Source organism: Hoplias malabaricus, chromosome 12 (genome assembly GCF_029633855.1).
Source record: "Hoplias malabaricus isolate fHopMal1 chromosome 12, fHopMal1.hap1, whole genome shotgun sequence".
Classification (NCBI taxonomy): Eukaryota; Metazoa; Chordata; class Actinopteri; order Characiformes; family Erythrinidae; genus Hoplias; species Hoplias malabaricus.
In genome coordinates this window covers 14,601,069-14,622,432 of record NC_089811.1, presented here as the reverse complement: position 1 = coordinate 14,622,432, position 21,364 = coordinate 14,601,069, and the positions used below count along the sequence as shown (strand labels likewise).

General features: G+C 35.8%; 1 protein-coding gene across 4 annotated transcripts; it reads right to left on the bottom strand.

Moving 5' to 3' along the window:
• Nucleotides 1-93: 93 nt before the first annotated feature.
• On the bottom strand, nt 94-19,519 carry crfb1 (cytokine receptor family member b1). Of its 4 annotated transcripts, XM_066686363.1 has the most exons (10): nt 19,219-19,519; nt 15,154-15,269; nt 14,570-14,660; nt 13,257-13,377; nt 12,142-12,305; nt 11,880-12,034; nt 11,291-11,480; nt 9,735-9,859; nt 3,745-3,888; nt 94-3,631 (listed from the first exon to the last, which is right to left on the bottom strand). In XM_066686363.1, exons 3-10 carry the CDS (start codon nt 14,619-14,621, stop codon nt 2,885-2,887), a joined length of 1,698 nt encoding a protein of 565 aa, XP_066542460.1. In that variant the 5' UTR covers nt 14,622-14,660; nt 15,154-15,269; nt 19,219-19,519; the 3' UTR covers nt 94-2,884. The 4 variants fall into 4 exon arrangements, with proteins under 4 accessions (XP_066542460.1, XP_066542459.1, XP_066542462.1 ...); XM_066686362.1 differs by lacking the exon at nt 15,154-15,269; XM_066686365.1 differs by lacking the exon at nt 15,154-15,269 and having other exon boundaries at nt 12,142-12,302.
• Nucleotides 19,520-21,364: the final 1,845 nt, after the last annotated feature.

Genomic DNA, 21,364 nt, shown 5'->3' with positions numbered 1-21,364 from the left:
TCCCAAAATAAAGGTCTTCAGCTCACGGGAAAGCTCCAGCAGAAACCAAAATATAGTCTTTATTTAATTATGATATTATAAGATTGTGCTTTCAACAAGGCTGTAAAAAATCTGTTTAAAAATATATGTACTAATGTTACGTTTGATTACAAAAAGCAAAGGTAAACAGAAAGCATAATGTGCTCAAACAAATAAATAGCCCACAATGAGATTTTTTATGATTCTCTATGAAAAATATTTACATTAGCAAAAAAAAAACTATTTCCCAGCATTTAGGATTATACACACACACACACAAACACACACACACACACAACACACACACACACACACACATATATTAGGATCCAGAAGATGGCACACGATTGCGTCTTCGTGCTGTGGCTATAATTACATATTACATGTGTATATATAATCACAACAATACAAATCAGTGGAAAAGTTAGCAATGTTTGGCATCACACTTTTCCCCCATTGCAAAAACAAAGCCATACTTTTTGCATTTTTTAGTCTTTTAGCCTAACTATATTCCATGACTTGAATAAAGATCATTAGAAAGCAGCAATCTTCAATGGCAAAGCTGACACTTCCTATCTGCAGAAATAACTGACCAAACTCATGATAAACTTGCTTAACAACAACTTTTTGAACTGATGTTGGAAAAGCTTAACAGAATGTTGCCAAAAACCCATGAGAAAATTTAGCGCTCGACATGTAAGTTCTTTTATGTTGTGGTTTTCCACACTGTTGAACAATAATGGCAAAAATAGATGCACAATATAATTTATAATTATTCTGAATGGGATGTTTGGAAATAAATAATAAAGCTTGTCCATTCTCATAACAGGTGCTATGACAAAGCATTTGTTAGTAGAGCATCGATAGGTCAATGCATTTACAATCATTTTTTTAGAAGTTTTGTATCACTGCCAGTGAAATCTGCACAGCACCCTACACATGAAGATACATTAGAAATATGTGCAAACATTTTTCCAGACATTCATTTGCATTTTATATTAAGCCAGCTCTAACCAGCAGAGGGCATAAATGATCTATGAGGTGGGTGCTCTTATTTGGCACAATATGCATTCATGTAAACCAAACAATCACCAGACAATTTATTGTAAAACTGCTATATACCTGTTCCATTTGCTAATGGGAATCTGCGAGCTACACTTGGCTGTGTATTTTTGTATAATGGTGAACGGTTGTACTCTTGTCTTAGATAAGTAATCATAAATGAGGTAGAGAGAGTCTGATAAATGATAGGTAGTCTCACTGGGCCAGATGTAATCATGTAAAACTTAAGTTAAATGGGGGATTTATATTTCTTCTGAAAGTAGGGGGTAAAAACAAACAGTTTGCCCCAATTTGCAGCAATAACCACATTAATTCTTCTGAGGTGGTTTTACAGCACATCTTACAGCAAATCTTTTCTGATTTTCTGGATGGCTCCTCATCACTCCAGAGTACACAGCTCTGCTGCTCCACACATCTCTCTGATCCAAACATCTTGAACATTGAACAGTGTTGTATACGATGAGTGCAACCTAAAGTTGCTAAATTTAATAATTTTTATAAATGGTGTTTAAAATCATTTGTATATATTATGTATTTTACATCCATGAGCTGATATCAAGCTTGTTATCATGAAGCACCGGATTGGTTCAGAAATTCCTACCCTAAAAAATATTATGAACCTACAGGGGTTGGACAATGAAACGCCTTTCGGTTTCATGGCTAAATTGGACCAGCCTGGCAGCCAATCTTCATTAATTGCGCACTGCACCAGTAAGAGGTTCAATTAGCAGGGTAAGAGCACAGTTTTGCTCAAAATATTGCAATCCACACATTGTGAGCATACCACCAAGAAGGACAAAACACATCCAACTGGATTAACTGAGGATGCAAGAGGAAGCAGTCTGAAAGGGATGTTCGGGTGCTAACGCGGATTGTATACAAAAAAACATAAAACCAGGGCTGCCCAAACCATGACAGAATTAAATGTGCACCTCAACTCTCCTGTTTCCACCAGAACTGTCCGTTGGGAGCTCCACAGGGTCAATATACACGGCCGGGCTGCTATTGCCAAACCTTTGATCATTCATGCCAATGCCAAACATCTGTTTCAATGGTGCAAGGAGCGCAAATCTTGGGCTGTGGACAATGTGAAACATGTATTGTTCTCTGATGAGTCCACCTTTACTGTTTTCCCCACATCCGAGAGAGTACGGTGTGGAGAAGCCCCAAAGAAGCGTACCACCCAGACTGTTGCATGCCCAGAGTGAAGCATGGGGGTGGATCAGTGATGGTTTGGGCTGCCATATCATGGCATTCCCTTGGTCCAATACTTGTGCTAGATTGTGCACTGCCAAGGGCTACCGAACCATTCTGGAGGACCATGTGCATCCAATGATTCCAACATTGTATCCTGAAGGCAGCAAGATTGTGAAAGTGAAGTTGAACATCTCCCATGGCCTGCACAGTCACCAGATCTAAATATTATTGAGCCACTTTGGGGTGTTTTGGAGGAGCGAGTCAGGAAACATTTTCCTCCACCAGCATCACGTAGTGATCTGGCCACTATCCTGCAAGAAGAATGTCAAAAGGAGGCCCCACACAATACTAACAAATTATTGTGGTCTAAAACCAGGTGTTTCAGTTTCATTGTCCAACCCTTTTATTACATATTCAAGCCAAACTTTTACATCAAGATGCTCTTATCTGGCTCTCCAAGGCTACAATCTATAACTGAATACATTTATTGTGGAGCTGAAGGGGAGGTGCATTTCAAATGTGTGAAGTGCAAATGAGTGGAAGAAAAAGGTCACTGTACTGAGGCCAAACAAGTCCAGAAACACATTAAATATATATTTTTTCATCTTTATCTTCTCATATATCCTGAGCAATCCTCCTCTTCCTCCTCCTCCTCCTCCTCTTTTTCTGCTAATAAGCAGTCATTTTCTGTGTCGATTCTGCCTGTATGCATAGCGATGCATCCCTTTTGTGTCTGGTCACGTTTTTGTTTCCACAGTTCATCTTCCTGCAAGTTTATCTCTAATGAAACATGTGTCTGAGGTCCCAGCAGCAGGGGCTTTCCTGTTTGTGGCTTTGATAGGCCCCATCTGTCTTCCTCTAGTTCTTTTAGCAACGAAGGTAAGAGATGCTTGCTAACTTCCTCAGAATTGCTGGCTTCATCCAACTTGTTCTCCTCTGGTTCTAGAGATTTCAATGTCACTGACAACAAGTTAATATTATTAGGAGTGTTTCTTTCTAATCTATTCATTTGCTTACCCTCATTCTCTGCTTCATTAAACTTAGAAGGATTTGATCTTCCTGGTCTTGTATCAGTCAAGGACGTTTGCTTGTTTTCACTGACTGGACTCTGCTGAAGCTGAGAGAGTGTAATGCCATTGAAAGTAGCTTGTTCAGTGTTAGCAATTCCTCCTGAATTCCCAGAGAGCGAGGCCTCAAAGCGAGTGGTTGCAATGCTAGCAGAGCTTTGTGCACTGTTGGTTGCTTGGGAATCACTATCATTGGAGGCTCGGTCCATGTACTCGCAGTAATGCTGGTCATTGTCTGCCTCGTAATGATCATCACCATCATCATCATCACTATTATCAACATCAACCTGCAGAGAGACGAGAATCAAGCATGTCAGCTTCTACCACAGCTTTGCTAAATATTCAAAAATCTGAAATCTGGACAAATCAGATGTGATATGAAAAAGACATAATAACATACCCTGTTTCCTTCATCTTCTTCTTGGGGGTGGCTCTCAATCTGATGAAGATGTGCAGGATTGCTTGATTTTCCACATGACCCATTTTCAACTACTGACACATTCAAAGTCTCTGGAGAATGGTAGCTGCTGGGAACAAAACGTGTCTGACAAAAAAAAGAGAGAGGGAGAGATGGAGTATGAAGTTTAGATAAATATTTGGGGGGGAAATTTCACAATTTCCCCCTTACCTCAAAAATATTGTTACCAGTTATCCACAGCATATTTAGACACACAGGTGATGCGTGTATTGAATATATTGTGGTCAGAAATATCCAGTAAATTCAAGTGGCATTTACTTAAAAAAACCCATTCATAGAAAAACATGAAAATGCAGCTGGTATGGTTCGGATCTCTATAATTTGAGCAGTTTCATTGAAGATTATGGACAGGTTTGAATCCCAAAACTGCTATAAACTTCTGAGTTCATGGTCCTACCAATGAACAGCAGCTTTTGTACACGCTCACAGAAATTCTTCTCCAGACGTTTTACAAACAAAGAGCCTAATATGAATTTTATGCCATGCTTAAAGTAACTTTAAAATTTGTTAAATACTTTCTGGGGCTTCTTCAGGTGGTTTTGCACACTCTGTTATTGTTTTCTACAATATTGCTGTACACTCTCAGGAAAAAAGTTATGGTAGAGGTACATTATTGGTCACTAAAAGTACAAATAGAGTAAATGTATCTTTAAAGTTACAACAGTGTTTAACAGTCCAGTTGTGTTCCCTAAAAGTACATTACATTCTCTTCTCCAGAAGGAGCAGTAAATACTTTTGTAGGTTTTCATTATAGAACTGTGTCAAATTAAAAAAATGTACATGATATGGTCTATGAAATCAACACAACTTTAAAGTCTACAGTTATAATTCAATAAGGTACAGTTTTGTTCCAAAATTAAATGTACTAATATGTACCCTTGAGGGAACCACCACAGAGACAGCAAAAGGTAGAACCACCACAGTGTAGCAGCCACTTTAAAACTGAATTTTACCCATATATTTGTCTTGTAATTTTTTCTAATTTCATAGGCAACAGCTTGCCATACAGTGTCAGAAATTACATCCATTCATTCAATCATTATCTGTAACCATTGCATTCATTTCAGGGTTGTGGTGGCTCCATAATCTTTGGGTTCAAGGCTGGAACACACTTTGGACTGTGCTGATCCACACTCTGCTAGGGGCAATTTCACACAGCAAATCCAACTATCAACATGGTATTCTGTATTGTGTGAGGGCCCCAAAGCACCCGGAGCATTGTGGCTGTGACTCTACCTCTTCTGCAATAATGCCGCCCAAGAAATCAAGAAGTCTAGTTACTCAGTTCATGATTGGTGTGTGTGATATGACAATAACTGTCATTATAATTATATATTTATAATTTATTATAATATATAATATATATATTATAATATATATAATATAATATAATATATAATATATAATAATAATATAATTTATATACATCACATTTTTTCACAGTATGCTTTTAATAACATAAAATCAGTATGGAGCCACTACATTTTTTTGGTTATTTTTTTAAACAAAAATTATTTAAACATGGCATCACTGCTTCTTTTTAATTTGTTTACACTCATCTAACCTCATAAACCATAAATACTGTAATAAATATGATTTATCAAGAAATGTCTGTGATATCTGCATGAAATGTGTAACCATTTAAGCAACTCAGAGCAAAACTAAAGATGCTAACCGTAGACACCGCATTTGTCATGGTTGATCAGCTACATGTAGCATAAGGGGAAAATTCATTAATAGTATTTAAAAAAAACAAAAAAAAAAAAAAACAAGATGTGACATTTCAAAATATTGTGAGACAGAATGAAATACAGGCATGAAAACAAAACCAAGAGAGATCTAGTGAGATGTAGCATTGTTGAATAACAAAGGGGGAGAATCCCCAAGGGGGACATTCACGAGAGGCCAGAGATGTACAGCAGTGTCTCAGACATGGAAAATGAAATTATGACACCTACACACTAATTCACACGACACAAGACTTACAGACACTACAGTGGGTTTGAAAGGAAAAATATATTCAGGTGTGTCACGATTTGTTCTGTGGTCTGACCTTTAACGGTGACCAAAACTTTGAGAGTCTATACATGTATCCTATTCTCTCCTTCCTCGTGTTCTAAAGTACCTGTATGTATTTTCTGTGAAGTAACCACTTACTCCTAAGACATATATTAAATTCATCTTAAATTAATTTCCACTCTGACAGACAGTGTGAAGTCAGCTTATCAGAAATACAGTAAAAAAAAAAAACGTATACAAGAATGTGTGGGTGTGACAAGACAAAGTACAGCTGTATGGCATAGTCATGGGTTATGACAGTCTGTGTCTGTGGAAAAAAAAACATCCCTGTAAAAGATTAGGCTTAAATGTAGTCTCGCACTTTCATTTATTATTATTGTTATTTCCAAACAACAAATATAAACACTTGATTTGATTTCCTATGCACTCTTCTGTAGCCATCTGTTTTTCAAAAATGAACGAAAAAAAAACTGTACATCTGACTGAATTCACAAGTAACTTATAAACGTGTTTGCCATATTTTGCTGTACACCAAATTGTAAAGTTATTAGCCCACACTTAACCATATGTGAAATGATTGTTATGCTGAATTAAAATTGCTAAGACTAAAATGTTCCTAATTAAGGAATCATTAATATGGGGCTTTTTTCTTCCAGTGGGTACTACAGTGTGAATTTAAATTTATGAAAGCAAAATTTTTATCCCTGCCCCCCAAATTTTGTCTGACTGAACACTGCAAAGTAAGCCGTGTACTAATATATTCCTATCTCAACATAAGTTGCATGTATATATCAAAATCCTTCTGTTTTGACTGAGCTCACAGGTGTGTACACTTATACCTTGTTTTATAAGCTCTATTCTGGTAGTCACAGTGTTTGTCGCTTATTGTTTGTGTCAGTGTTTTGATTCTGTGTTTATCCTGCCTGCTTTAGTGTTTCTGTTTCCTGTGCATTCTATTTTTTGCATTATTTAAACTTCTCTCATCTCTGCACATTGATATCTCACATGATTGCTCACATGGCTACCTGACTGTGAGGCACAAAAACCATATGATAAGTTGTAAAAACAGCTTCTAAAGGGATAGGTGTGGCAAAAAAACTCCTCTGCTGAATATTTATAATAAGCAGGTTTTTGGCTAGCACCTCAATACAGTAGTTCCCCATTATCCACAGGGAACACATTCCAAGACTTTCTTTAGATGTCTGAAAATGTGGATAATACCAATCGCTATATATATATATATATATATATATATATATATATATATATATATATATATATATATATATATATATATATAGTTTCCCTACATATTAGGGATGTCCTGGTACCAGACAAATATACGTCGGTAACAATACTACTAAAATTCCACAATCCATCCATCCATCCATTATCTGTAACTGCTTATCCAATTTAGGGTCGCGGAGGGTCCAGAGCCTACCTGGAATCATCGGGCGCAAGGCAGGAATACACCCTGGAGGGGACGCCAGTCCTTCACAGGGCAACACAGACACACACACACATTCACTCACACACTCACACCTACGGACACTTTCGAGTCGCCAATCCACCTGCAACGTGTGTTTTTGGACTGTGGGAGGAAACCGGAGCACCCGGAGGAAACCCACGCGGACACGGGGAGAACACACCAATTCCACAATCCTCTATACCAATTTCAATACCATGACAAAAAATATACCAATGAATTCAATGCATGTCAGCATAAATACTTTTATTAAAAAGTATTTTCCAGCAAAAAAGGTGTAATCTAGTTAATACATTTAGTTTTTGGTTTACTGTTGGTTCTAACCCAGTACTCTACCCCTTTGAATGCCAGACGTGTTAGAAAGTGGGCGCTTCACCCTGATTGGCTGTAGAGCGAGGCAACCTCCCTCACACCCCTCCTGTATTTAAATATTCTCAGTGGGAGAAAGACAGCTAGTGAAAGAAATCTAAGCTTTGAAGACATGCTTAGTGTCTTGATTATAGTTTGCAGAGCTTGTGGCTGCCAAATGAAACTTTTTGAGTAGTCCCTCGCACTCCGTTGAAACCGAATGCGCTCTTAAGTATGGGTCTGTGTTTGTCCCTCCTCCTTGGTTGTCTTCTGGGTTTTTCAGGCTTCGTTGTTTTTGTTTTTTTTATCTTTCTCGGCTTATTAGCGTGTAGACTTAGGGTGACCTCGTGTGGTCTGGGAGACCTGTAAAGCCTTCGGTACCTCAGGTACCACAGGAAACAAGAACCAGATCATTTTCAGAATGTTGGTATCGACTTGGTAGCAAAGTATCGGTTCTTGTGACATCTCTACTACACATGCATGAATACCTATGATAAAATTTATTTTCTGTAAGGAATAGATCAGATTTTCTTTCCAACTGAAGGCGTCTTGTACAGGTTAAACAGCGCTGTAAATATGTGTAGTAACAGCAAAGTCAGTGCAAAAACGGAATATTTCTTGTTTGTCTAAATTGTTTCGTTCCTAAGCTATGGAAATAATAAAGGGAATATTGTGATAATTTTTCCTTATTTATTTCCCAGGCAATGCACTGAATATCTTTTGGGTTTACATATTCTACAGTCCTTAATCCTTTATAGCTAATGTTATATTCACCCAGGAAATCTCTAATACATTCAGCTGTTCGCTACAGTAGAAGAACACAACAGAATATTTTGAAGTAAGCAGAGTGTAATTGCTGCATCCACACTGCTTTAAAATGTAAAAAATGTGAAGTGTTCCAGAGTATTCCAAGATTTACTAACATAATTAAGTTTGCACTTGTTTAAGTAATGTAACAGAATATGTTACAACAAACATTTTAGGGCATGTATTTTGTATTCTGTAATAGAATCCATTTTAACTGTACCACTGTCAGTAATTGAGCCATTACTCTGGGAATCAGACTCCCTAACTTGCACCTAATAGACATGGATATTAAAGAAATCCAAAAAAAAGAAGAAGAAGAAGAAGAACAACAACAACAACAACAAATAACCCCATACACACTGCACTTCATTCCCTCTAATATGAGTGGTTAACAAGCTTCAATCTTTTCTCCACTTGCCTCCTGAAATGCTTATTTATACTTTTATTTATTTTTATTTATTTATACTTATTTAGTGATTTATGTGTACCCCAGCTGAGTGAATCTTAGTACTGAACCTGTGGGACAGCAAACTAGACCTGTTATATCTGAATTCATATATGAATATTTATATCTATGGCACTGGTACTGCACTATGAAGGTCAATTGGAGGCTTCATTTAAAATCCAATTGATGCCCTTACTGATATATGAGCATTTAATTATAAAAGTACTTTGAGATTTCAAGTTTTTCAGTACCCCGAATAGCTATTTTCAAGTGAGTTATTATCCATGGATAAATATCTAGCCAGTTTTCTTTTATGATTTTGATTTTAAAATACTTCAAATGATAAACTTTTCTCCAATTGTTATACAAAAATCATGCTCTGGTAAATTCTGCTTCGGAATGAATTAAGGGCTTTAAAATGGGGTTTTAAATTGGGGTTTGGGAGGGGTGTGAGGGGTTAACAGTAGTTCTAGGTGACATGACTGCAAATCAAAATCACGATTAACATTAACATTAATTAACATTTAATATTATTAACATTAATTGAACATTTTACCTCCAATAATGTTGCTGGGAGCTTCTTAGTCTCTTTTATTTTTCACCATGAACTGTTCATATTTGGTAAGATGACTGTGCTTCAAGTGTTCAAACAGACTGGTGGTATTTAGTCTTTTTGTCAGTGTGTTTTTTGTCATTTGTGTTTTTGTATTTGTTTTATCTTTATGAATTAATAAAAAGGATGATATATAGAAAAAATTACACAGAGTTCTAAATTTCAGTTTTGATTAATTGCCCAGCCCTACTTACCAGTGATTTGGGTGGACTAATCTTCAGTTTGCAGAGAAACCCAGTATAGACAAGACTGGCTATGGTTATCAAAAAACCCAGTCCAAACAGTACAAACCCTACTGTCCAACCAGCCATGTACGCAACTAAAACAAGAGGAATAACAAAACACATGCATCATAAGCAATTGCTATGGGCAGTACATTTCATGTTAACAAATAAAACGAAATTTCTGCAAAAAAAAAACAACAGCAAAGCACATCAGGATTGTTTATATTATACAATGTCAATTGCGTGGTTTGTGTTATGAAGAAATCCAGGAAGCACTTTGTCTAATTTTCTGCTTACTTTCAGTTCCCTGAGCATTTTTTAAGTTCTTTAAAGAGGAAGGAAATACAACCTTTTCTTCAGCATTCCTCTTTGTGGTTTGTCCTCAGCCTATCAGACATTTGTAGAAATATTTGCTTCAAATGTAAAAACTAAAGGGCCAAAAGAAGGTTTTTTTTTGTTTTTTTCTGTGTTTTTTTCCCATATTAAATGCCAGTATCTCATTTTTCAAGGGAACGAGAATGGCCATACTTGATTTGTCTTTTTTAGTCAGTGCTTTATATGTTTCAGTAAAGACAATATGTCCAATGACTTATTTTTCTAAGCCCATGCACTCATGAAAATGTAAAATAGTTTTAGCATTGCTTTTTAATTATCTTTAACTCAAAAAAATACTTAAGTGATACTGTGTGAATACTTAAACTTTTGCCTTACCAAATTGTCTGACAGTACCTTAAAGCAATTCAGCTTTCTTTAACAGATAGAAATAAAGAAATCACAAATAAAAAAGTACTTAATTTGGCAGCTGATTTGTACAAGATGAAGGCTGTAAGGAGATTTTCAAGTAAAAACTGTCTCCTTCCCAACTTACAGGGCTTCAGTCATGCACACTCGTACATAAAGGTACATTATAGTTTTATTTAGTATTTCTTGTTTAAGGTTGTGCAAGATGTGACAAGAAGTGAATGTTGTGAAGGGAACCTGATAAAATGGATATCACTGATGAAGCAATGAATATTAGAATCACTGTACTTAAAACAAAACAAATTGTCTTTCAGTAAGAACATGACTAATGATGCGTCCGAGTGATGACGAACTGGGAAATACCCATTTTTCCAACTTGTAAATTGCACCTGAATGGTGGGCAAAGTTATATTTACCACAGGTAAACTCTGGATTCTAGATGATACACAAGTTTTTTAGATGTATACATGAACATATAATGCAACCTTTTACCTCTTCCCCTGGAGAAAATGGCAAATATGCTTTTGAATCATCTCTTTATGTATATTTTCTGTAGATAATAGTCAAATATTATGATCAGATTTGTTGTTACTCATAAGCATTTAGATGTTATTTAATGCTAATTTTTTTGGGGGGACATGTTGTACACAGTAGGTGGATTTTTAGCCAAGTACCCGAACAGAGTGAAGTCGTATCTACATAACCACCCAGTATATACAACCTTCTGGTGAACACCTGAACACAGCATTAGTATGAATGGTTTAAACAATGCTGAATCTTCTTACCTTGTCTCTGCTGTACTTCACTGGTGAAAGCACAGAACCAGCCAGAAATCAAGGTGTCATGAATATAATTGGCCTTTGGTTGGGCTCGCAAACAGTATTTTTCACCAGGCTGAAGATCCTTTAGTATATGTGTGTATGTACTCAGAGTTGAAGTCTGTTGTGGAGTAGTTTTAATATAGCTTATGATCTCCTGTAAAAAAATAAATAAATAAATAAAACAAAAACAAAACAAATAATTCAATGTCCATTCAACAGGTATGAAAATGTAAAGAATTATTCGGAGGGATTAAAAATTTAAAATTGTGCAGTGATCCTAATCACTGTAGTGTTCAAAGTATAGAGTTTAATTCTGTGCCACAAATGTCTCATTAGGTTGAATTTAGTAAACATGCTGTAAGCTTTTCAAACATTTGCTACAAATTGGACAAGCACAATTTCACATCACTGTTATCATGGAAGCATAATAAAACTAGTTCTAGAAATTGTGGGAATGATTTTGTTTAATTTGTTGTTTGTTTGTTTTTTGTTATTCATTAACATGCTATAACCACTTCATCTTGTTTAGGGTCACAGTGGGTCCCATTTTTACCTTTTCATCTTGATCCTTTTTCCAGTGTATTTCAAATCCAATGCCATTGTAGAACATTTCTCCTTCCTTACTGGCCTTCCCTTTTGGCAAAGTGATACTGATGTTGAGGCAATTGCCACAGCCAAACAGAGTGACATCAGGAGGACCAATGATGGCTGAATTAAACACAAATGCAAACAGAAGCTTAGCAATCGTCCAAGAGTTATGCATAATGTCTTTATTTATTCCTAAAAAGACATTGCAAATGTAAAGTATCACTTACTGTCAGAAATAGGTGTAAATTCTGTTAGCACCTGCAATGATGATTGATTGCCATGAAATGCCTTTACTAAGATTAGGTATTTTAGCATTATATTCTCCATATAGCTGGAGATGTCGATGATTGTACTGTTGAGATTTTGCAGTCTGGCTTTTTGGGATCCACTACTGAGGTAGGAAGAAAGTGAATGCAAAAAAATGGAAGCTTAGATGTAAAATATAAAAAGTCATGCTAATGGCAGTGTTCATTTTCTGTAACATATACACGATCAACCACAACACTGTTCATAAATGTTGCTCTGTATACATTGTTTGCCTGTTCTAAAATGGTCAGGACCACCACGGAGCAGGTATGATTTGGGTGGTGGATCATTCTCAGCGCTGTAGTGACACTAACATGATGGGTTGTGTTATTGTGTGTTGTGCTGGTATTAGTGGATTATACACAGCCGGGCAGCTCCAGTTTTTACAATCCTCATGTCACTGTTTGACAGAGAATTGTTCACCAACCAAAAATTTCCAGCTAACGGCGTCTTGTGGGCAGCGTCATGTGTCTACCGATGGACTAGAGGACCAAGTGTGTGGCAACAGATGAGCTACTGCCTCTGATTTTACATCTACAAAGTCAACCAATGAGGTATGTGTGTCTAACAGAGTGAACAGAAAGTTTAAAAACTCCAGAAGCACTGCTCTGTCTGATTCACTAGTACCAGCACAACACACATTAACACATCACCACTACGTCAGTGTCACTGCAGCACTGAGGATAATCCACTAACCAAATCATACCTGCTCTGTGGTGGTCTTGTGGGGGTCCTGACCATTTGAAGAAGAACAGGGTGAATGGTAGAAAATAAAATATACAGTGCAACAAATAGAACTATAAAACTACAATAATGCTCCTGTATGTTCAGAGGAACTCATAGAAGCACTTTGTAATTTTATATATTCAGACAATAGTCCATCTTTTGATCTGTATACTTTGTAGTGTATACAGTGTAGAAACATGGGGGTGGTCATATTGTTATGGTTGACTGGTGTATTTATCTTAACCAGCAGCAATTGAAGCTGTAAAATATATTTATAGTCATAATCTTTGTAAGGTCTGAAGCACCATACCGTATCTTCATGGTGTAAACAGTTCCTGGTGGTGTTCCTTTTCCAGGATTCCATTGCACAACATGATCAAAGTTGTAAGACACTACTCTCAGGTTTTTGGGTTCAGGGAGTGAAAGAGCAGCTAAAAAAGAACAGTAGACATAAAAGTCCCCAATATTTCATTAATAAAAATGCACTTACGTTACTATTCTAAAAACATAAACGTCATTTACATGTATCATATATAAAGTGTAACATTAAAGACTGTTAAATGTTTAGAATTTTATATGGTTCTGCATACATTGAACCTAAATTTAAATTAATTAAAGAATGAGATTTCTAAGTCCTAAAAGAAGATAAGAGAAGCAAATCAAATCAAACAAATTAAGACAAACAAATTAAACTTGGACATTTATATTGCTGACAATGTCCAATTATTTACATATCCAACATAACATCACATTAACATTATATATTACTAGTTTATGCCTTTATTATGTATTGCTGATAGATAAAAAAAAAAAACATTAGAGTTTGAATCTGCTGTATGTGCTTACTCAGGTTTGCATTAATATAAAATCTAACTTTGGTTTATGCATTCAGTGATACCTATAAACAAAGCCCATTTTACACAATGTCCCAAGTGTTTTTGTAATGCAATTAAAAAAAAAGGGAAAAAATAATCTGTGATATGTTACGTAGTGGTTTAGATGTATTTTGTAAATATAAACAGAGGGCAAAAAAGTTGAGCATAGAAAAGATTTGCTATGGCTCACTACTTTAGTTATTCTTTGTAAGAGAATTGCCAAATGGCTCAAAAAGATTTTATCTCAATGCAAGTATTCTAAGAATTTAACTCTTCTCCCGTCTACCGTAAATAACAATATTCAGGTACTCAGTTTTACGTTGAATAAACAATAGAAACCTGAAACTCAGTTGTGCAAGGAGAAAGCCATAGATCAATTGTATGCAAAAAAAAAAACCTGCTAAGCTCTCTGGGACCATGGTGCACTACAAAATTAGGCTAAATTTCCACTTGCAAAGATGCAACAATTGAAAGGTGTAACTAAAAGAATAGATGATGAGGCACTATGTTAAACATGTCTCTGTCCCAAGTTTTTTTTTTTTTTTTTGAATGTGAGGATTTTTGAGGAATCAAATACTAAATTTGTTTATATTTACAAAATATATTATTGTCAGTGCAAACATTGAAAATACTTTTCTGTATTTCTGTCAGCTACTAAAAGTTAAGAGAATTAACAAGACTCTCTGAACTCACATAAGTTAACTTTGTTTTTTAATAACAATGAAAATAATTGGATTTTTAATCTTACCTTTAGTGTTAAGCACCATTAAATAAATCAGCAGCAGGGATATTATCCTCATATTATCCTCAACTGTGCACCAGATTCACAACATATTGTTCTTGCAAAAAGAACACACACAAAATCATTGAAAATCAGGTTTTGTCAGTTCACTTTTGTGGATGCACAAGTTAATTCAAAACAGGCAAACACTAAGCAATTTAAAAAAAAGAAAAGAAACTGCAAAGTAAACAAGGGTGTGCAAAGGGAGTAATTGCAATATGAGGCCTACTTGAATATGACTGCTCTCATACAATGGACTGCTACTTTCACAAACACTTGTGAAAACATGGGTTGTTCTAAAGAGCTCATTGAATTTGACCACTGTGCTGTAACAGGATGCCCTTAAATTTCATTAAACTCACATTGCATTTATTTGTAGTGCATGTTTATTATATATATATATTATTAAAACCAAGAAAACAATGCCTCAAAGCACTGCTGCAGCATTAAGCAACTTCTTCAATTTAATTGTTGCTTATTGACAGTAAAACCACAAGCCTGATGTTTTTGCTAGAGTTTTGCTTCAGGGATGTTTCTACAGGTGTACTGACCATGACTCCAGAAGTGGAGGATGAGGAGAAAGAGGCTGGAACAAGAGACTGATGTATCTCTAGATGCTCTGCTCCTCGTCAACCTTCCTAGAAGCGCAGAGCTCTAATACTCTTTCCTGTCAAAGGGTGTTGCTAATATTTAATACTTGTTTTAATCCCATTATTCAGGCCAGAAATTAAGATATTTAAGCATACAAGCCAACACGTATCAGGCCATGTCCATTTTAAGAAACAAAGGCACAAAAAAAACTGCATTTTAGTTCACAGAAATTTAAGGTTTTCAAAAACACTCTCCAAGGTAGAGATTTTTGAAAATGCTGTGGTCTATGGCATCAAAGTAGGGCCAAAATATTTAATAACCAAAAAGCAGAATCTATAACCAAGAAGTTAAGTTTTGAAAAAGAGGGGACTTTTATGAATATTGAGAGATTTAAAAACAGATTTATAAAGAGAATATTTTCTTATGTCCGTTTTTATTTACTTATTTATTTTTTTGTATTTGTGCTTTTCAGTTCCACTTTCAGTTCCCAAACCTTCTCGATTTTGAGTTCCACAGTCTCGCTTTTGCTCCGAAAAGCTTCTTGTATCTGAGATCTGGCCGTTTTCACAGGAGGGCGGGCTAGGCCGCCTTTGGCTGCTGGTGATAAACCCCGCCCACTGAGTACATCCCACACGCCCCGAAACATAAGCCCACTAGCTTTACCTCTCCATGCGCGAAAAAACTGTATTCGCCCCTCGATCTGCAGTTCACTGTCTGATAAACAAACACACACACACACACTGCTAAGACTTCGATCCTTTCTTGCCATGTGTCTAATCATACACCCCATGGGTAACTGGAACATCATACTGGCAAACTGACTAATATTTTTATAGCATCTGAGAGAAAATGTCCCATACACAGCTGCCTAAATAAAACAGTAGGTAGGATTGTTTCGATAAAATACATATACATATACACAATACGTCCTACAGAAATAAGCAGTATAAGCAGGAGATATGTATCGCGTGCATGCCTTTATGATAGTAAAGACGGGTAAATATAAGGTAATTACGGTCATAAACAATCGGTTTATAATGTTTTTTTTTTGTTATTATTATTTATATACTTGTATCACCATGTACACTTTTGAAACACTCTGGCAAATAATAACTAAGGTTGCATAAGGCACCAGAGGAAAACAGATCTATCATAAAAAGCAAGAAAACATTAAAAACTCTGGGTCTGAGCATGCGCAGAGCCAATATTTAGGACATATCAATAGGTAGCAGTATTTGTCAGAACACAGGGAGTGACGGAAATACATCGTAGCGATGAACTTTAATCCCTGAGTGAAGAGAAAGCCCATCTGAGATAGGGAGTTATTGCACTTGTGGCTTAAATAGTGCACTACATATGAAACATATAAAAATTTGTGGAGATTCAGCCATGGTTGCAGCTTGTAAGAGACCGAGCTCACAGAGCCTGATAGATCTTCTTTTGGGCAGAAGTAAATCCATCTAAATATATTGTCAGAGGTTAGTGAGTTGTGTAGTGGATTACTTCTCACTCTGTTTATTTTCTAAATGGTTTAAAAGCAATGTAACACACAGGGCTGTGTGTTATCGTGAAATAACAGCATGGCCGTGATGGACTACCTTCAGCTCGTGTCTCTTCACAGCTGTGCTGTTATCTCACTATAATGTTGTAGCGAATTATTAAGAAGAAAAAAACTGACCAGAATCAAATCTAGCTACTTTTTTTTTTTACAAACCTTAGCTACTTTATATTGGATATTCGATTGTACAACTTCATTAGACTCATTACATGTCTCTCTCCGTGGCTCCTGTACTCCCAGAGACAGCTCCCTCTACAATACCTCAGCTCCCAGAGACAGAGCTGCGGGAGACACAGCTCTCTCTCTGAGGTTCATCGGCTCCCAGAGACAGAGCATGCCGCAGCTCTCTCCCAGTCGGTCCGTATGGTAGATCACACAGATCAGAATTAGCTGTGAATATGCAAACAGTGCTGTCAAAGTCACGTTTGCTTCTTTTTATGTTTAATCTATTCCTTATAATGAACCCCTGAACAAAGATAACAAAATTGAGGGCGATATTCAGCTTTATTCAAACCGTAAATACAAGTCTTATGAATGTATGAGATGTGTATTAGACCCGGAAATGGCAAAACATCACACGTTACGTCACACTTAACAAGCGGATAGCGATAACACAAGCTATGGCTGTTTCTCGATACAAAGTATATTAAGTTTGAACTGCCATACTTGGCGAGCTCAACTCTCGAGGACGTTGTGGTCGTTATGTAAATGGTACTTGATGAGTCATCGCTTTCGTGGCGCGGAAAACTTATTAGCGCTAAGGTTGTTGCAAAATGCATTCTGGGATATCTGACTCTCTGAGGTCTACAGAAGTCACGGTCCAGTGCATTCTGGATATTATGGGCGGAGCAAGAACACAATCCGGGTATTTTAACTGTACTTAGCTAGATGTGGACTTTTAAATGAAACAGTACTTGGGCTGAGACTGATGACGTTTCCCGAGAACACAAGTACAGACAAGAACACGTATTGAGAAATGGCTTACCCAGTAAACATTTAGCCGTTGATTCAATGTTGAAATAACATAATGACTGCTGTCTAATCAACGTTCTCTTAAGGTTGAAAATGAAAGTTGAAAAGACGGCCAAACACAGACATTGAAAAGACGACTATTAGACGTATTTTTGACGTCCTCTGACGTTATTAATTGGTCCCGAAATAAATTACTTGTATAAAACGCGTTTTGGAAGTCCAGTGACGTTATCGATTGGTCACCACTTAACTAACTTATTAAGATGGATTTTGGATGTCCATTGACGTTTAAAATATGTCCTTGATGGACAGACTACTTTTACACCTATTTTGAACGTCCAGGGACGTTCCTTGTTTACTGGGTATGTTTTACCACGACTATCTATGTTCACATTAGATGCATCTAAAAATAGCAGAATTCACTAAATATAGTGGGTGTCTACAAACTTTTGGAGATATAGTGAAAATGTAAAAGAAACACTAATAAAATTACAATTAAAAACTGTGATATGGAAAAACTTGCAAAACTATCAATAGTGTATCGATGTCTTCATATTTTCAGATGAACACATATATTGAAATAAAGAGCCAAATAAAACATTTATATTAAAAAAGTGTGTAATGAAAGTCAAATAAAATATAGAAAAATAATGGCAATTTATAGAAATTGTTATCTGGTTGGAGAGATGGGAAAGGTACAAATGAAAGAAAAAGTACCAAATTATTGAATGGATTAAGGGTGTGTGGAGTAATTAGATATGTATTATTACACACTAGCAGCTAGTTTTTGTTTACTAATGGACATTAATTATAAAGTCCTGGACAAGACCCCACTTTTTGGTTATGCTTCTGTTCAGATTTTAATAGTGATACATACTGAGTATTGGCTGATATTAATAAGACTATAGAAATAAGAAATAAAATTATTATTTCACTTGTATTATTTCAAAATATAGCCATCAGTGAGAAATACTGAATAAATGCTTTATATGGCAGCACCTTTATGTAGACTATCGTGTGTGAAATCCTCCCCAATGGAATAGCTAATACATCACATAACAACACACGGTGTCTATTTTCCACTCAGATACGAAATCCAGCTTTTTTGCTGATGTTGATACCAGCTAATATAAACTCTTTTACAGTTCACTGCGATAGTAGCATGAGTCCATGGGAAAATAAGGTGTGTCAATCCACACTTATTTCCATCAAATAATTTTAAGTCAGGGAAAGGAAAACGCATTGCTGTGTTATGACAGGGCACATAACTAGCTATAATAACTATATATAGGACCTAAGGTAAATAGAAATAATGTTGTGCTGTTATAAAATGACACAGATGGAAAACGTTTACGTTTGAATCACAACAAATACTTTACTAAAACATTAGGTTAAACACCCACAGAGTTCCAACCATTGGCGTCAAAGCTACCTTTCTGGAATCGTACTTTACGTACTAAACCAAAACGATTTTTCCGGGATTATTGATACTCACAGTTTGTATATGTTCCCGTTCTGCCAACTGAAACGCATAAAAACTCTCTCTATTGAAGAGTCCACCAAGCAGAATGGCGATAACTTTGAAAGGAAAATGTTAATAACCAGTGTAAACAGTCGATTTTCCCGTCTTTTTCAGCTGAGTGATCCTTGTCTGGTTGGACTGGGTTTCGAATAGACTCTTTTGTTCCTTTCCACCCGTTTTCCGACAAGCCCCGCCTTCCTAAGCTAGGATTGGTTACTAGTTTATTCACACACAACTCTAGAGCATATGAAGCAGAGCTATGGTTTGTGCTTCCCGACTCAGACCAATCACAGTGCAGAAGGAGCGGCCTGTCTAAATGCGGGTGGGGGGAAAATGCACTTTAAACGTCATTCTCTGCAATCACGTGACTCGCCGTGCGTTCTTCAGTGTATTTACATACGTTTGCAATTTTCAAGGTGTAGAGCAGGTAGATATTTGGAGTTATCCATTTATTCATTTAAAAACCCGTTCTAATAGCCATTTACAATTTTGTGGTCTGAAGCAACTGATAAATGGATGAAACATAATTAATGGTATGTATTTCAGCCTACAGTTTATCAATAATTCAGGATGTGGTTCAATCTTAGACACAACAGTTTCCTGCGAATATTACTTTTTATATAATTTTTTCTTTTATCCTTGTATTGACCATCTATATTGATTATTAACATTATACATCATAATTAAACACATACATGCTGATAAGGACAAGTCCTTCATTTTTGTTTGTTTTTCCCTTACTAATCTAAGGGCTAGTTACAAAAATATTTATTAAGCACTGCATTGGCATTAGTATCTGTTCATTTTTAGCTATATTATCCCTATAGTATACAATTACCCCAAATAATACATTAATAAAAATAACTTATTTTTGTCATATGATTCTTGTTTACACCATGTAACAGCCATTATACTGACACCTAGCGGTAATGTATCAGAGATTCTGTACTTTTTGTTCTAATTCAAAAGAGTGGGGGTGTTGAAAGGAAACACATTACAATAATAATGAAAACAAAGTGAAACTACACAAATAATATTATAAATAACATTAAAACGTTGCAAGGCCATATGTATTTACAGTTCTTGGTCTTCATAGGTTTTGTCAAATGGGCTATATTTTACAAAAATTGAGTGAGGTCATAAATAAACCAATTAATTTAGGGTCTGCATTGTTTGCATTTACAAATATTAATAATATGATATTTACCCCAAATAATAACAAAATTAATTAAATCAAACATACGCAGCTCAGGATTTTGCTTACAAAAATATTATCATGATATTCCAAAGGAGAAACATTATTACATTTTAAAGACAACCAACTGCGCACCTCTCACTAAAATTGACTTGTATACCAACAGTGAAAAAAAAAACAGGTGTACAGTAATCTCAACAGTAGAATTACAAAAGACACAAGGCTCAGTCTCTCTAGTCCCTTTAAATTGTTTCTAAAAAATACTCTCTGATTGGATAGATGTTAAACATGACTTTGACATGCATTTCTTTAATCTTAGGATCAACAGGCAAATGCAAATAAAATTAAAAGTCTCTCATTGTATCTTCAGCAACCAAGGAAGTAGGAGAATAAAGGTCATGTATGTAGTTGTTTGAATTCAGTACTAATTAGCAGCATGCAACATTTTGTGTCAAAGCTGTTTATATTAGCAGCTTTTAAAATAGGTAAAGATAATTTTTAGAGATATCCTTAAAGCTGAGGATATTGCATTATAAATTTTATCAAAGCTATTACAAGTAGTTTTAAGATCATATTTTTCAACAAAGCATTTGAAACACAAGAAGCACCCATTACTGTCCAGTAAATACATTAAGGATGATTTTTTTTTACCAGTCAGATTTAAAAAGAGATTTATTATTTAAAGTGATAAACATGTAATTCCAAAGAACGGGGTGTGAAATTATGAGAAAACATAATATTCCAGAAAAGGATAACCTGCTTATTTAAAGGGATTTTGGGAAGTGGACGGTCACACTTAACTAGAAATTCATGGCCACCATCATTTTCAAAATATTTTTAAGGTAGTATATGATACCAAAGTGACTGTGGATCGGCAAAACAATCTCTCAGCCATTTAACCCTGAACATCTCAAGAAGAGTTTT

Excerpts from the sequence above, each read along its gene's own strand:
- crfb1 (XM_066686363.1), bottom strand. The coding sequence starts at position 14,621 with ATGAGGATAATATCCCTGCTGCTGATTTATTTAATGGTGCTTAACACT. Across the intron at positions 13,378-14,569 it reads AATGGTGCTTAACACTAAAG|CTGCTCTTTCACTCCCTGAA; the intron begins GTAAGATTAAAA and ends GTTCTTTTTTAG. Across the intron at positions 3,889-9,734 it reads TTAGTCCACCCAAATCACTG|ACACGTTTTGTTCCCAGCAG; the intron begins GTAAGTAGGGCT and ends TTTTTTTGTCAG.